The 17,440-nt window shown below is 41.2% G+C and overlaps 1 protein-coding gene across 4 annotated transcripts in view; it reads right to left on the reverse strand.

The window, feature by feature from the left end:
• Positions 1-17,440, reverse strand: part of MYO1B (myosin IB) — a 188,250-nt gene that overhangs the window by 68,395 nt on the left and 102,415 nt on the right. For all 4 annotated transcript variants that reach the window (XM_060622446.3, XM_060622449.3, XM_060622448.3 and 1 more), the window contains exons 5-7: positions 16,240-16,344; positions 12,007-12,053; positions 6,287-6,350 (exon numbers count right to left, since the gene is read on the reverse strand). In XM_060622446.3, coding sequence (XP_060478429.1) covers positions 6,287-6,350; positions 12,007-12,053; positions 16,240-16,344 — 216 coding nt within the window. The remainder of the gene's footprint in view (positions 1-6,286; positions 6,351-12,006; positions 12,054-16,239; positions 16,345-17,440) is intronic.

Raw genomic sequence — 17,440 nt, forward strand, 5'->3', positions numbered from 1 at the left:
TGTTGAGAACAGACTCATGTACAGGTAATCTCCACCTCCGCATCAATATTTACATATTCTCAGAAAACAAGGCAGAGCAGAGTTTCCTTTAGGAAGTATTCCAACAGGCAGCTTTGCTCCTAGTCAGCACCTTGTCATCAATAATAGCAAAGGTATGATCCAAAAGGAAAAAGAAAGTTATAAATCCCAAACCATCTAAAAGAGTAAAACTATATTCCATTTCCTACAAATGGCATGGATGTGGATATATATAAACACGTAGACAGCACATAAAAGTGTAAGCCAATTGTATCATAAATTCAAAAAAATATAAAGAACAGGAGTTCAGAGACTGGCTCCGTCCCCCCTCTCCCCTGTGAGTGGGGTCCTTGTTCCTTCCTGCTCTAAGGATGCCTTGTGGAAGGATCTCCTTAGACTAACTCCCTAGCCTCTCTCAGCCTCTTCCTCACTCTTCACCCAGGCAGGAGGAGGGACTTCTCTGAGCAGTGAGGTGTGGAGAGGGATGTGAGCATGCACACACACTTCAGCCTTCTGGTTCTCCCCACTGTGTTCCCATTCAGCTTACTCTGGTAAGTAAGTAAGCTCTACTTACCAGCGCTCGAAGATAAATGGGGCAATGCACACAAGGAGAGGCCAGGGGTTGCTTAACGCTGTGATGCCTAAGTCTTGCCAGGCTGCCAGAGGACTACTAGCACACCTGCTTGGGTGAGAAACCAAAAGCCACTTTCTTCAACCTTGCCTCTAACAGTAAGAAAGCTGCATCCTCTCCAAAGTGATTCCTGTGCCTATTTCTCAGGATTCCAAACTGGGTGGGGGAAAGTAGATTGTCTATTAGACCACTACATCAGTTAGTTTTTGCTACATAACAAATTTTCCCCAAACTTAGCAGCTTGAACTAATAATACCATTTATCAGTTCATGAGTCTGAGCATCACCTTCGCAGTTCTGGTCTGAGCCAGCTTGGCTGATCCCTCCTGGGCTTGCTCATAGGCTGGTGGTCTGCAGGCAGCTGGTTGATCTAAGGTGCCCTCACTCATATGTCTGGTGGTACATTCCACGTGGTCTCTCACCATCCAGCAAACTAGCCCAGGTTCACCCACATGGTGGTAATGAGAGGGTTCCCAAGAGGAGCATGGGAGGACACACTCCAGTAAGGAACCAACTTTCAAGTCTCTGGTTGTGCCACGTCTACTATTGTTCCATTGACCAAAACAACACTCATGGCCAAACCCTGAGTCACCGAGACAGGGGACTGCTCAAGGGTGTAGACACAAGGTGAGAAATTATTGTAACCATTCCTGAAAAAAATCTATCAGATTGGAGCTTATTAAAACAAAACGGTGACAAATCATTTGACATTCTTCCAATTGAGAAGTGGGACCTACGTGCCTCACCTCTGACTCTGGGCAAGCTTGTGCCTACTTTGACCTAATAAAGTACAGTGGAAGTAACACTGTATGATCTCTCAGACTACTGCAGGATGTTTCTTCTTGGGACACTCTCTCTCAGAACCTAGCCACCTGTGAGAGCCCACACCACACAAGGCCACATGTAGGTGGCTCCAGTCAACAGTCCCAGTTCAGCACATGCTTTGAATCATCCTAGCCCAGGAGCCTGACATGTGACATATGATCAAGCTGCTAGAAGACTCCAACATCCACTCCACATCCACTCATGCAAGTCACACCCAACCAGTTGTCTTCCCAGCTGAAGTCCCACGTATCAGGGAGACAGGCCAACCCTACTGTGCCCTACCTGAATTCTCGATCCCCAGAGTCCAACGGCCTATGACAGGGCCATTGTTTCACACCCTACTAAGTTTGGGGTGGATTAATAAGTGGGCAACAAACTAATTTCAGTATTTGCCTTCCTTCATAATTCACAGGATAGTATTTCTCTCAAGCCAAAAAGAGAAGGCAGTGACAGATGAAGTTTGAATACCAATAATTTTGTTGCCTTTCTGGGATTTAGAAAAAGCCTTTAAAAATGAATAGCATAGAATATTCAGATATATAAAATAAGTCAGCCATAGGGATGTACTGCACAGCATATCAATTATAGCTAATTATCCTGTACCGCATATTTGCAAGTTGCTAGGAGAGCAGACCTTAAGAGTTCTCATCACCAGGAAAGAAAAGTATCTGTAACGATGTACGGTGGCCAGATGCTAACTAGACTTATTGTGGTGATCATTTAGCAATACTTATTTGAAATCACTATGTTGTACACTGAAACTCACATAATGCTGTACGTCAATTATATCTCAATAAAAAATTGTCTTAAATATTCCAGATAAAATTACCCAATAAAGCAGGAGCTTTATTTCTTGATAAATCTGTCTATGTCACAGCGATATCACCTGTTATTTCCTGTGTGCTTGCGTTTATTAATTAATTCAAGAAATATATGTTAGGTGTCAGACGCTATTTTGGTTGGTGTCATTCAGCAATGAACCACACAAACTAAGTCTCTGTCCGTATAGGACATATATTTGGCTAGGGGCTAAAGACAACAAGAAAGTAAGTATGTAATAACGAGAAAAAGTAAACATTTACTGAATGTTTACTAGGTGCCAGGCATTGTTAAAAGAGTTCAGATGTTAAAAAATTTACACCTTTTCACAACACTATGAGATCGGGACTCTTACTACCACATTTCAAAGATGAAAAACTGGGAGACACAGAGAAATAAGTAACTTACTGTCTCGTTGTTTAGACATGAGAAACCACATGATAAGAGTTGCTCAAGTAGCCTCATAGATATGCCCCAAATAATGAAGTAGGGAAAGGTAGGACCTGCCTATATTTAACCAATTCCATCTTCAGTTCTGGATTTACTGAGCACCTGCTGTGTGTCAGATATTACACGAGCTCTTCATACACTCCTGTGAACAGGAAAGCCATACCTCCTGTCCTTAAACTATAAGGACAAGTATATATGCACACCTGAAACATAAGGCTTTTTTACAGCATATCTATCAGTGCTATTCTTCTTTTAGGAGATAAAATCCCTCCAGACTTTTCTCACATTTTCTTCACAGTGAAAACTGCCATCAAGTGCCACAGCTATAAGAAAGTACCTAGACTATTAATTAAAGCAACAGGTTGCCAGAAGTTTCTAGTTCATAACACTAGGTCCAAAATCTTCAAACACAAATGTATAAATCGTATGACACCTACAAGCATTAACAAAGTAGCAGAAATACTACCTCATAAAATAAGATGTGCTAACTCTGCTTCCACATTTTATCTTCCCTACTGAAGCATGGGTGCCATTTTCTATTTCCATTATGCCCCTTGCCTAACAATAGTAACCTTAGAGATACAGTTGTCAGGCGAGTTCAAGACTCAGGTTTTCAAGCATCCCTCTTCTAGAAAGAGAGAGTAAGTCATGGGGCTTTCTCTTCCACTCACAGGGAGCCCAACTAGCTTGGCTGATCACGTGTCTTCCTCCAGGTATTAAGTACAACCAACGATGATCTACACCGTTACTACACGGCTGCTGGAAGGTGAGGCAAAACAGACTTCCCACAAAATGGCAAATTTTTTCCTCTCTTCTGGACTACAAGAAGCTAACTTTTGGCAGTTTAGAGAGAACAAGAATGAGTTTGCCCATTGCTTTACACCCCTGAAGCCAGGAGACAGCAACTCCCACTGACCACCTATGAGTCAGTGCTCTATGTACATAGGGTGAAATTTCCTGCTCTTAACACGCATGTAGTCCTTTCCTTTCTGAAGCAAAGGGTACTCTAAAATACAGGGTGTTCCCACTACCACAAATTTCCATCTAATTTCATTGTGGGAACAAATGGTAACGAACACCATAAAAAATCCATTCATGAGGATATATTAATCTTAACTGGAGATGAAATGAGTGTTTAATATTTATTCTCCATGGATACTGCAAGAATCAGGGGCAGGAAGACATTTCTGTTTGGAACATACTCTTCAAAATGTAAAACCTAAGTTACTTTCTAATACTTACAACACAATAATCCTTAAATATTTTCCTAGAGTCCTCAAAAGCAATTTTGATTCAGTCATTCCACAATGTTTAGATTATTACCCTCATTTTAAAAATAGGGTATTGTTAAATTAATAACTAGAGTTCATCTGTCTTGTAAAAAGTGCTAAAGATATATAAATATCTTTCAGAATAAAAATTAAGCATTCCTTGAAATGGTGGTCTTCAAACCGGGTCAAATCCTTTTTCCTTCACAGCTATCATGAGCCACCAGACGTTGTGCGGAAAGCTTACAAGGGTGGTCATCAGTGCTTCTGGTTACATCATATATGGTTTGCATGAATACTTTTTGTTTCCATATTTGACATAAAGCCATTTAACCTAAGCAGCCAGTTTCATTTCACATTAAAGATTCTCTTCAAACGTTTCTCTGACAAGTATATATTTTTAAAAATATGGCTTAATCCCAATGTATGGCACACAAAGGGGAAACTAAAATAGAAAATCAAACTATGTAAAAACTACAGAACAGTGGGAACGGGAAGAACCATAGAATTCCTCCACTTCAATCCCACTGTTTCAAAGAGAGGAAGCTCTAGAGGAGGCTGGGTGGCTCAGTCAGTTAAGCGTCCGACTTCAGCTCAGGTCATGATCTCACCGTTCGTGAGTTTGAGCCCCACATCGGGCTCTGTGCTGACAGCTCAGAGCCTGGAGCCTGCTTCGGATTCTGTGTCTCCTCCCTCTCTCTGCCCCTTCACAGCTTGTGCTCTGTCTCTCAAAAATAAACATTTAAAAAACATATCCCTCTGCCACATTAAAAAAAAAAAAAAAAAAACCACACACACACACACACACACACAAAGATAAGGAAACCCTACCCCTAGGTTTCTCTCTGAAATGTGATTTAAAAACTTAAAAACAAAAAATCAGCTACACATTTTCCTCAAATCACTTAAAATGTTAATTTTCAAATGGCATTCCTCTGGTTCGAGTTCACCAGCAAAGATCTCAGGGGCCCCCAGAGGCGTTCTGGGGTTCTGGCTACTCATCTTCTTTACCAGATCAGATCTTGTTTCCTCTATTTCCTATTTGGGGCTCGGCATACAATCTCATTTGAAGGAAGAATGCCACTGCTATAACAAATCTAAAGGGCATTGTTTTGGACACCTGAGTCAATTTATTACCTTTTTTTCTAGTGCAAACTTAGATTTTTTCAATCCCAATAGGTGGTGAGGAGGCCAGCGGTGATGGGAGGTTCAGTGGTGCGGCCTCAAAAACATAGAAGGATTCAAGAGGATAACCAGGCTGTGGTTCCGGGAGGAAGTGCACAAACCCTAAGTTGTCATTTCCTATTTTCCAAATGAAGCAACTACTAAATCAATACGAGCAGAAATATGAGGGCAGTGCTGTACGTACTGCAGGTTCAAAGTCACTGGAGAAGGGGCCATATTTACAACAATCACGCCCACTTTAGAAAACTCTGGACCTGGGGCTGTTCATTTTTTCACCTTTGACAAGGACATTTCACTTCCATAATCACTAATCATGACTAAGGGAGGCTAATAAATCTGTAGTTTTTCCTACCAGGTTTATTACATGTTAATTATCTAATTACACCAAGACAAACAAAATTTCCCACAATAAAATCTGAAGTACAGGTCCACTCATTTTATTGAAGAAATGTTACCCAAAAAGTTACTAAAAAGTTATTAAATTAAAAAAACTGTATTTTATTTTTTTTAACTGTTTATTTATTTATTTTGAGAGCAGAGAAAGAGAGAGAATGCTAGTGGGAGAGGGGCGGGGGGTGGGGGTGGGGGAGAGAATCCCAAGCAGGCTCCAGGCACACAGCACAGAGCCTGACAAGGGGCTTGAACTCACTAACTGTGAGATCTTGACCTGAGCTGAAATCAAGAATCAGATGCTTAGCTGACTGAGCCACCCAGGTGCCGCATATTTATATTCTATTTTTAATCATGAAATAATTTTGTTAAAGAAATGAACCATCGCAGGATCCTTTTTGTTAAATAATTAACTTAAAGACCTAAAGAATCTAAAATACGGTTGGACTAATTCTTATTTCTTTAGCAAACTTTTAAAGATTTTCAAAGACAAAGACTTTAAGTGGTCTTTAAAAAAGATTTAGACATGCTAAAACAATCTGAAATCACAGTCTAACATAACACATAGTCTGAAACACATTGTCTAAGAAAAAGAAATCGTATTCTTATATCTATCTCTTAAAGACTCAAGTATCTAAAATATTCTAATATATGTTTTGCTATTCTGAACTTCTTTGAAAGGATTCAAGTAAAATACTCACAGTTACTTATCACTCCTCCCAGTGGATCGCCTTTAAAATCAAATTCAATGTCCATATATTTGCCCTGCCAAAGAAAGACTTTGTGAGTTTCAAGTTGACCTCAAAATATTCAGTCAGCACATCTTCTCAGAAAATAGCATACTAAGCCCTTTATACATTTGTTTAAATGTAATTAACAGACAATTTATGTAACCATGAGGCTAACAATATGCCTCCATAAATAATTCATACTAAATACCCCATTAGCTCAAAGCTAACATATCATGTTGCTAATTTAAGAATAGATCTTCTTAGGCAACATGTGACTTTTCCATTTCAGATACGTGTTTCAAATCTCTGAAGTGTGTGTGTATATTCAATTCAAGAATAAAAACTGGGGAAAGGCAGTACTCCTTGTATATGCACTAGTCGGGAATATAAATTATTTCACTTTTATAAGCAAAATGGTTTTAAGCTATGGCTAAGAAACTCCCAAGCATACTGGATAGTGGATAAAATGGAACACATAAAATACTGTTTTTATATCTACTCAAATGAAATGCATGATTATATGGTGTGGCCAATCCAGAATCAAAGACTGATCATTATTACTCTCTTTGGTTTTTGATCTAGATTATACAGCAATATATATATCCCAGGTTCCTATTACATTTTATAGATGGTATTTTAAACACACAGAAACACACATGGAGTTTCATACTATGATTTTTAAAGAACTGGTCTATAACTATCTAGTTAAAGAGTAACAAGTATAACAGAGTAACCCGGACAGCTGTTTTTTGTTTGGAAAAGGGATTGTTGATCTAATAAGTGGTCCTTTTGTTTCATGTTCTACTTTAGTAATAGTCACATAGATGGCTTGTAAATAATTCTCCCAAAGAATTACCACTTTAACTCCTTCTGTTTTCAAAATCATAGTAAGGGGGAAGAAACATGATCACATGGCACTCAGTCAACAATGCAATCTGTGACTTTTTATTAGCTTATATATGCTCCCTCGCCCTTTTCTTTCTTCATTGTCAAGGGTCACCTGTCCTAAGTCTTCTCTTATTCATTAAGCAAATGCCTATTAAGCATTTCCTAGATACTAACATAGACACAAGGAAAAAAGTGAGCACAGTTCCCACCCTCAAGGAACTTACAGCCTGAGGGGAATTGAGGTAGGTAACGAGGAGATTTCTGTGTCTGGAGATAGATCCTACGGTGGGTCAGGGACACAAAGAAAGGGGGATGAATGGTGAAGTCGACCCTAGCTTAAATGCTAAGTATCAGGGTTAAGTAAGGCAGCAAGGAGGCGAGAGAGCAGGAAGGAGCAGGCATAAGAATCAGTATCCATGGACACCTGGGTGGCTCAGTTGGTTAAGCATCTGACTTCGGCTCAGGTCATGATCTCACAGCTAGTGAGTTTGAGTCCTGCATCGGGCTCTGTGCTGACAGCTCTGAGCCTGGAGTCTGCTATGGATTCTATGTCTCCCCTTCTCTCTGACCCCATCTCACTCGTGCTCTATCTCTCTCTCTCAAAAATAAATAAACATTAAAAAAAAAAAAAAAAAAAAGAATCGGCATCCATGATGATGGTGAGGGACGCTGGAGCATATCATGGCATCAGAACATTCACCTGACAGCAAAGTCCTGTCAATAAACATTCCTAAACAGGGAAGTCATGATCAGACCTGCCTATTTGCAAGATCACCCTAGATAATGTGGAATGGACTGAAAGGAACAAAACCAGACAGAGCTGATAGGAAGTTACAGTAGTCATGGGAGAAATGTTGGTGACTTTCAGCAGCAGTAGCGATAAAGGGAAGATTAAATAGAGTTGAGAGTCACAATGACGGATCCCGGTTGGACATACGAGGTTAACACAAGACAGGGGCAATGATTAAAAAGTCCAGGAATGTGGCCCAGGCAACTTAGTGATCAGTTATGCCCTCCATGATGGCAGCAGACACAAAGGAAGGGAGAAACCATAACTTCATAGGAGAGTCAGAGGCTGACCATATGAGAGGGGGTGATTTTGATGGAGGGTGGTTCCTAGACACAGGAAGTGACCAGATCTAGAGCACAGGTGGAGGGATTAGTGCAAGACAGGAGTTGAGAATCTCCCAGTGTGACAGGAGGGTATCTATGTAGATACAGGGCCAGATGAGGCACCAAAGCTGAGGACTTGGATGAGGAGGAAGAGGAAGACGATGATGATAATGATTTCCATGAAGTAAGCATAACACCATCAGAGTAAAGGATAGGAGGTTTGAAGACAGTAGACTAAACACTGCAGAGCATGGAAAAGGAAGCTGACCAGGAATAAACTAATGGGCAGCACAGAGAATTCAGATGATCTTGGAATGGCATTCTTCCCATGAGCATGTCATGAGTCTACTCAGAGAAAACCAATTACTTCCCACTGCCTAGAAAATAAAGTCCAAGACCTGAACCTGAAACTCCAAGCCCTCCAATTGAGGCCCCGACCCATCCTTCCAGGCCTTTGGCCCCCAGCTCCCTTCACCGATCCCCTCATCCAGCCACTAACTCGGACAAGTGCAGATCCTCTCTGGTCTCTCCCCTCAGCTTCCCCATACTGTGCCGCCAGCTCTTCCTGCTTTCTACTCAGTTTTGGCACATTTCAATCTTACGGGCCCACTAAGAACTGTCCCCTGCCCCAGACTCCTCCAGCTTCTCAATTCTGAACTTCCATAAAATGCAACCTGTACCTTTCATGGGAAACTTACTATTTTATGTGTTGTGTTATAAACACAACACGTTTAGACATGTTCATTCTTTCGGACTAAGTCTATAAGCTTCTTAAAAATAGGTATTTATTCATCAATGATTTCTGAGTGTCTACTATGGCGCCAGGCACTGTGGGGCCACCACCGTGAATACGAAGGCTGGAGTACTTGCTCCCATGGCCCCTACTCTCTAAGGTCCATGATCAGAGAGAAACCGAGAAAGTGAATACAGTAATTCCAGAGACGGGGCGCCTGGGTGGCTCAGTCGGTTAAGCATCTGACTTTGGCTCAGGTCATGATCTCGCGGTTTGTGAGTTCAAGCCCCGCATCGGGCTCTGTGCTGACAGCTCAAATTCTGTGTCTCCCTCTCTCTCTGCCCCTCCCCTGCTCATGCTCTGTCTCTCTCTGTCTCTCAATAATAAATAAGCGTTAAAAAAAAAATAATTCCAGAGACTAATGAATGCCCGAAAAAAACAAAAACAGGATGAAGTCAGAATCTATAAAAAGCATCATGGAAGTGACACTTGAGGTGAGATCGAAATGATACAAGATGGCAGCTGTGTAATGATCTGGGTACAAGCACATCATGCAGACGGACCAGCAAGTGCAAAGATCTAAGCAAGAAGGCGCTCAGCACTCCAGACAGTCACAAGGGCCTGTGCCACCGAGGCTGGGCATGCAAGGGCAGGGTGGAGCAAGCCCTGGCTGATGTAGGCAGCCATGGGAAGCTCCTGGAGGAGCCTGTACTGCATTCCGGGTCCAAGAGGAAGCCACTGAGGTCTTTCAGCAGGGAAGTGATGAGGCTTAAGTTTATAAAGGTCACTCTGGATGCCAACAGGGAAAGGTCTGAAGGCTCCAAGAGGAGATACAGGGAGACCTATGCTTAACTGTGTTTAAAAAAACAACAGAGGTTTCAAACAAATGGATATGTTGCATGGGTTTTTCTATCCTTACGGAATGAGAGGTTTGGTAATGGAATTTTCCTGACCCTGTGGATTCTCTCCTCTTAGTGCCCAGCTTGGCTCTCTACAGATAGTAGACACTCAACTATTACTCCTCTTCCCTCCTCTGAAATCCTTGGTTGGGAAGAGTGATTCTCTTTTCAAAAACGCTGGGTCACTTTCTTAGTAGAAGTTCAATCTATCCAACTAGAGGCACTTGGGTGGGGCGCACTGAGAAGCACTCCACTATGGCAGCTACGACAAGCATGCATAAGTACACGACCTCGGCTTCTATCACACTGCTCAGGGAAGAGAGCAAGAAGTTCATTCTAGGTTGACCCATTAAACACGGTCAAAGGAAACGCAATTCCCTTGGAGTATAAATGTATAATACATAAGCCACAGTTATATAGAGTAGGGACTTGAAATATAGCAGAGTCCTACTATCCAATCATAACATGGAGTTCAGTATATTACTGGTCAAGTCACAGGCTACAAAGCAGAGAAATTACTAAAAACTGGGCATGAAATGATTTAGCCTATAATCAAGTATTAATCTCATATCCTAATACCCATATTATAATAGGATTTTTCTGAAGTTACTTATTAAGCCAAATCACCTGCCAAGCCTTTCGCTCGATTTCAAACATCACAAAGTAGTAATGACACTTTAAGCAATATAGTTTTCTGCATTTTTATGGTCTGAAACTAAATATGTTTAGAAATCTTTTAAAAATGTATATGTGTAATTTGCAAACAGCAAAAATAAAGCCTCCATAAGGGAGCTTGATTTATTGGAATTACTTCTATCTGCCCACACTTTGCTTCTAATTCTATTTATATAAAGAGATTAGCCATGTTACCACAACAGGAGAAGGCCCAGCTCCAATCAGTTTTAGCAACGTAAGGGGGCTAATCCAACGGAAAAAATTCTCGGCACTAGAATTGGGAACCACAGCCTTCCACTTTCCGAACTATCAAAACTACCTCTGCCTGAGGTCACTGTCTTGCCTTAAGCACTGGGGAACCAGAAAAAAGCAAAAAGGAGGCTAAAAGTAGTGGGGGAGAAAGGGCAGGAAGAGTCTCCGACAGAGAGGCACAAAAACCACCCCAAATGGTCCCATGTATATGAGAAGAGAGCTTATAAAGTAGATGACCTTTTATTATAAAATGGATACGGTTGGCTAAACTATAGAAAAAGGGGGCCAATTTAAAAATGTCACCATCACACTCAACATGTATCTCCCAGCTGCCACCAGGCAGTGCCTGTGTCCCCATAACGACCAAACACAGGACAGCACGTGTACAGCTGGAGAGACCCCAGCGGGCCGCGGTGCATAGTACGTGCTGCAGAGTGCTGGGGCGTGAGGCCAGGAAGGCTTGTATTCCTGGAATTAGCATTTCCCGCCTCAGCCAAAGCCAAAACATCCATTAGCGGCAGTTTTGACCATCCAGTCCCCCTCCCCATCCCCTGCCGTTGGTCGTCAAACCTAATGACCTTCCTTCTATAAAGTTCTAGTACGCCCTTCCATCCTCTTCAGTCCCTTGAATAAAGGACAAAAGCTGTAGAGTATACAAGCTTGACACCCAGTTTATCCTTCCTTCTACTTCATTTAATCTGATTCTTAATGGTGATTTCTAAATACCAAAATTCAGGTAAGTAAAGAGTTATTCTCAATAGCCTCATTTAGGGGCGCCTGGCTGGCTCAGTCAGTAGACCGTGCGACTCTTGATCTTAGGGTCGTGAGTTCGAGCCCCACATTGGCACAGAGCCTCCTTAAAATAAATAAATAGCCTCATTTAAATTGCCCACGGGGTTGTATGATAGAAGACAAAGAAAATATGAAAGAAATAGCTGTCATCCAAGAAGATTTAAAAAGAAAAACCCCAGAAGGCAAAAATAGGCCTTATAGAGCTTTCTATGTCTCAATAGCAATGGTGTTCTCATTTTTCAAATGTGTATAAGAAGAAACACTAAACATCTACTGGTTGTTTAAACATACATGACCTAAATATTAGTGTTAACACTTATGCTTATACAAATACTTACAAATCTAGAGGAGTTGTCATTCCTTACAGTCTTGGCATTTCCAAAAGCTAGTAAGAAAGAAACAGATGCGTGGGTAAAATTGACAGAAAAATAATTTCAAGCAGCAGTTTAAAGCGAATGGAATATTTGACAGCTATAAATCCTAGAAAATACAACTTGTAGCCATGACATTTCCGTCCAAACTTCCCATAGAAACATACTTAACAGAAGTCTTAAGAAGTTGCTAACGCGTCAAAAAAAAAAAAAAAAAAAAAAGATTCAAAAAAAAGTTGTTATATCTACCATCTCTTATCATAAGTTCACAGAAAAAAGAGAGTCATTTCTCTGATTCATGGAATTTTTTCAAATATTACTATAACCGTAATCCTGTATAATTCAATACCTTTACCGCTTTGAGAGCAGTCAATTGAGTGGCTGGCAAAAATGGCTTATATTCTCTTCCACTATTTTCATCGGTGAATAAGGTTATTTCAGAGACATCTACGTAATATTATCAAAGGTTCTGGGGAACTTGATGAGGTTCCCAGATGGAAAAAAAGCACAATAAACTTGAATTTTCATTAATTTTAAAACAAATCTATTTCAATGTGATTACATATATAACTGTGAAACACAGAAAGAGTAAGAGATTTGGAAACTAACATCATTTCCAATAGGCTAAAAATGCTACATAGTTTCATTAGTCCACATCCATCAGACCTAAGTAAAACTTTCCAGAAAAGAAAAAACACCAAACTGGCCCATAACGCAGAATCCAAGTCTGTTCCAACATTAGCTGCTGTGTGGAGCCCAACCTCCCATAGGGGTCCCTTTTAAGAAAATGAAGGCACATAAGTGTAAGAACCACAGGCTGATGCCACTCAGGCACAGAATGATCCTGTTCAATACCTCTGGCTCATAGTGTCATAAGGAGAAAGGGGTGTTTCACCAAGCTTTCGCACAAGGGAGGGGCAAATTAATCTGAGGATGACATGGGATAAATATAAGGTGTAAGAGCAGAGGGATCCCACTTTGATGCTCTGGAAGCCCAGCAGTATACCTCAAACCTCAACGTGCAAACAGGCACCTGCGGATCCTGTTAAGTGGGCCTGGAGGTAGGCATGAAATTCTGCATTTCTACCATTACTACCCCCGCTCCCACCCCCACCCCCAGGCTATTACTAGGATCCATGGGCCCACTGCAGCTAGCAAGGACTGAAGAGCACACAGTGAGATGGCAACCCGAAACAAATCTTTGGATTAAGAGGCCAGGCATCAAATCCCTGGAAACGCCCCCATAAGTGCATTAAATTAAAGGGAGGGAAGAAAAGAGTAACAAGAGCTCAAATGATTACTAAGAGTTAAAAGCTGATCCAAGTTTTGAAAGCAGTCACATGATCTAGGTGCAGACCTGTGTTTAAGGTTGAAGTTCATTTGGGGGCGCCTGGGTGGCTCAGTCAGTTAAGCGTCCGACTTCAGCTTGGATCATGATCTCACGATTCACAAGTTCGAGCTCTGCATCAGCTCTATGTTGACAGCCCGGAGACTGCTTCGGATTCTTTGTCTCCCTCTCTCTCTCTCTCTCTGCCCCTCCCCCACTCATTCTGGCTCTCTCTCTCTCTCTCTCTCTCTCAAAAATAAACATTTAGAAAAATAATAAAGTCGAAGTTCACTTGGGATATTCAGTAACCAAACCTGATGAGTTCTATTTCATGTTAGCTGGCTTTTTCAGGTTTTTGATTTTTTAAAAATAGTTGGTTCCTGCTCACTTAAGACAAAATGTACAAAGTCAACACAGGGAAAGTTCTTTGTATCAGAGATTCTGCTTGGGGCGGGAACCGCCTGGCAGGTCCCAGATGCCAAGTTCTCTCTTCAGTAGAAAATAAGCTGAGATGCTCTACTGAGCGGGGAAACCTGCACACAGGAAATACTCCAAAGAGGATGCTAACTGAAGAGAATCGGATCATTATCCATGTCTACCACCAGCTGAGAGGCATTCATAAATGCAACCTTGAAAATGCAGAGCGCTGCTCTAGTTGTCATGAAGACCATGACATCGTTCATGTTTGCACAGGCTGGTCTTCCTGGTGAGTGTGAACATGTAGGCCTGCCAACTTAACTAACTTGCATAGCCCAAAGTCCAACTTGAGATGCTGATGTATAAAGGACAGTTTATTGTGGTCTGAAGGTCAAGGGCAAGTGAAGGAATTGCTTCAAAAAAACTTTATTCAGGGCGCCATTTGCACACCATAAAACCATCTTTTCATCAAACAAATCTGAGCTGCACACACAGCGCTAAACACTAAGGTCTTTTATTGTGAGCCACAGGATCAAAAACAAGTGTTTCATTATAGAACACTTGAGACACATTCCTCAATTGTTTTTTTAAGTTCATTGTTTGAAATGTTCATTTACAGTAGCAGTTCCAGTTAAAAAGTAAAGCATTCCCATAAAAGATAATACATGCCCACAGCAGACATTTCTTCCATTTCCTGCGCTGGGGCCTAGTTCCAAATACCATCAAATAAAGAGTCAGATTCTAATCACAGATGCAAGCTAGAGCATTCCACAGTGCTTCTCCTTTATATCACAGCATTCTTAAAGTAAACAAATACAGAAATACATGTATATCACTCTCACTTAAAAGCAAAAGACAAAGTAAACAGAAAGCCAAATAAAATGAAGATAACAGCACTTTCTATAATAGCTTCTTTATTCATTAAGGTACTGACGAGGAAGAAAGGTCAGTGACAATGGAATAGATATTTCAGCCTTTGCTTTTCACAGGCTAAAGCATTTTCAGTAGTCTTATTTCACTTTCTGCAGGGATAAAGATGCCTGGTATCTCCTTGGAATAAAGCAGGAAGGAGAGGCTGGGTCTAGGAAATAAAGACAACAGGCAAGGTTCTGTCCCTCCACTCTGGGGAGGGGGTATCCGACTCACCCCAAAGCAGCTCTGCTTTAATCCCTGTTAAGCCTTGACCCTCCATGACTTTGAACAAAGAGTCGAGCCAACCTACTCTTCTAGACCAAAGATTTTAACCAGGCATGGTTCTGACCCTTCCCTGCCAGGTGACATTTGGTAATGTCTGGAGACATTTTCAATGGCAATGACTGGGGGCAGAGGTGATCCTGGCACCTAGTGGGTAGAGGCCAGGGATGCGGCTAAATGTCTTCCAGTGAATGCACAGGACAGCATTCCGTAGTAGAGACTGATCCAGTCCCAAATGAGGTTGAGAAACAACCCATTCTATCCCAAAAACTGTATTAAGTGATAACAAAGACATGCTTACAATATAAAGCAACATTAAGGGCTTGCCATCAATAGGGAAAGACTGATTTATTGTTTCCAAAGCAAAGAATGGTTTATACCTATGTTTTATGCCAACTTCCATGGCATTAGGGGCTCACCTCTGGCTTTTTCTGATGGTTGCATGAGCTAAATGTATGTATATTTTTATGTTGAAGCCCTAACCCTCAATGTGAATGTATTTGGAGCTGGGGCCTTTGGAAAGTATTTAGGGTTAGATGAGGTCAAGAGCCAGCCAGGGTCCCTGCCCCCAACCGCCACACGCAAGGAAAAGGTTATGTGAGCACAGAACAAGATGGTGGCCACCTGTAAGCCAAGCGGCCTACTTTGCCAGCACCTTGATCTTGGACTTCTGAGCTTCCTGAAGTCCAGAAATAAATTCCTGTCATTTAAGCCACCCAGCCTTTGGTATTTTGTTATGGCAGCCCAACCTGACTAACACAGATGGCCAACCATAGAATCTGAACTCTAAAGTCAGGTTTAGACTTTCTGTGACCCTCAAAAAAAACTATTCTTTAGCTGTTTCTCTGGCACAGTCTTTCTAACAAAAGAAACAAGCATTCATGTATGCTATCCTGAATGATAAAATAGCACTGTGCTCACGCTGCTCTTTTTCACCAAGTTTTTCCTAGCCATCAAATCAAATGCAAACATCAGTTGATTATTTTTAGGCAAAGTCAAAGTGAGTCAAATAAAAATTGAAACGGAAAAAAGTGACTGTAAGTGGAAAAGCTCCTTTGGGATGAGTGAACGGTTTCCTCCTGGAAGCACCTGAAGGCAAGAGTTCTTAGGACACAGCTCACTTGCTTGGCAGGTCAGGGCCTGAATCTCTTCCTTCCTCTTCCCCTGCAGCCCACCTCCCAGCCCACCAGGTACCTGAAGGGCCCTGCAGGCTGGATCTACTGTTCAAGTCACACTGACCCAGTGTACACAGGAAATCCTACCTTCCAGGACTGGATTGGACTGTAAAAGCTGTTCTTTGACTTGGTTCACTTCTGCTCCTTTTCCACAAACTGCTGCTACGTAGGACATAACAAGCTTGCTGGCCTCTGCGAATGAAACAAACCATATTTGTAAATTAAGCAGAAATCTGTAAAAAAAATTTTTGGAGGAAGGAAATTGGGGGTAGAAGACCCACTAATAATGTGTCAGAATGTCTTTATACCTGGAAGTAAATAATGTTTTGGAAATATTTTAAAATATGGGTGCTTTTCACCGGTCAGAAGGACTAAAATTAATAACACAGGAAACAACAGGTGCTGGCGAGGATGCGGAGAAAGGAACCCTCTTACACTGTCGGTGGGAATGCAAACTGGTGCAGCCACTCTGGAAAACAGTATGGAGGTTCCTCAAAAAGATAAAAATAGAACTATCCTATGATCCAACTGCACTACTAGGAATTTACGCAAAGGATATAAAAATATTGATTCAGAGGGATACAGGAACCCTGACGTTTATAGCAAATATCAACAAGAGCCAAATTATGGAAAGAGCCCAAATGTCCATTAACTGATGAATGAATATACATTCAGCTATAAAAAAGAATGAGATCTTGCCATCTGCAACAACATGGATGGAGCTAGAGAGTATAATGCTAAGTGAAATAAGTCAGAGAATGACAAACACCACATGATTTCACTCATATGTGGAATTTAAGAAACAAAGCAAATGATCATAGGGGGGAATAAGAGAGAGGAAAACCAAGAAACAGACTTTTAACTATAGATAAAAAAATGTTGGTTACCAGAGGGGAGGCTGGGGGATGGGTAAAATGGGTGATGGGGATTAAGGAGGGCACATGCTGTGATGAGCACAGGGTGTTGTATGGAAATGCTGAATCCTTGTACTGTACTCCTGAAACTAACATTACACTGTATGTTAACACTGATTTTAAATAAAAACAAAAAATGTAAAAACTAAAAAATAATAAAACATTTGTGCTTTCTATTCAATGACATGTCATTGATTCAGATATAATAGGAACTGTGCTTAAAGGTTATCACCAGGAAGAAGAAAATTTTGCTGAGTAATACAGCCAACAACATGTCAGAACTATCTTCTCAAAGCAATCATTTATACACGATGACTCTATCTTACACAGTAATTCAACTCAAAAATAACTTGGTAGCTTTACAAAAGTATTTT

The sequence above is a fragment of the Panthera onca genome, chromosome C1 (assembly GCF_046562875.1).
Source record: "Panthera onca isolate mPanOnc1 chromosome C1, mPanOnc1 haplotype 2, whole genome shotgun sequence".
Taxonomy (NCBI): domain Eukaryota; kingdom Metazoa; phylum Chordata; class Mammalia; order Carnivora; family Felidae; genus Panthera; species Panthera onca.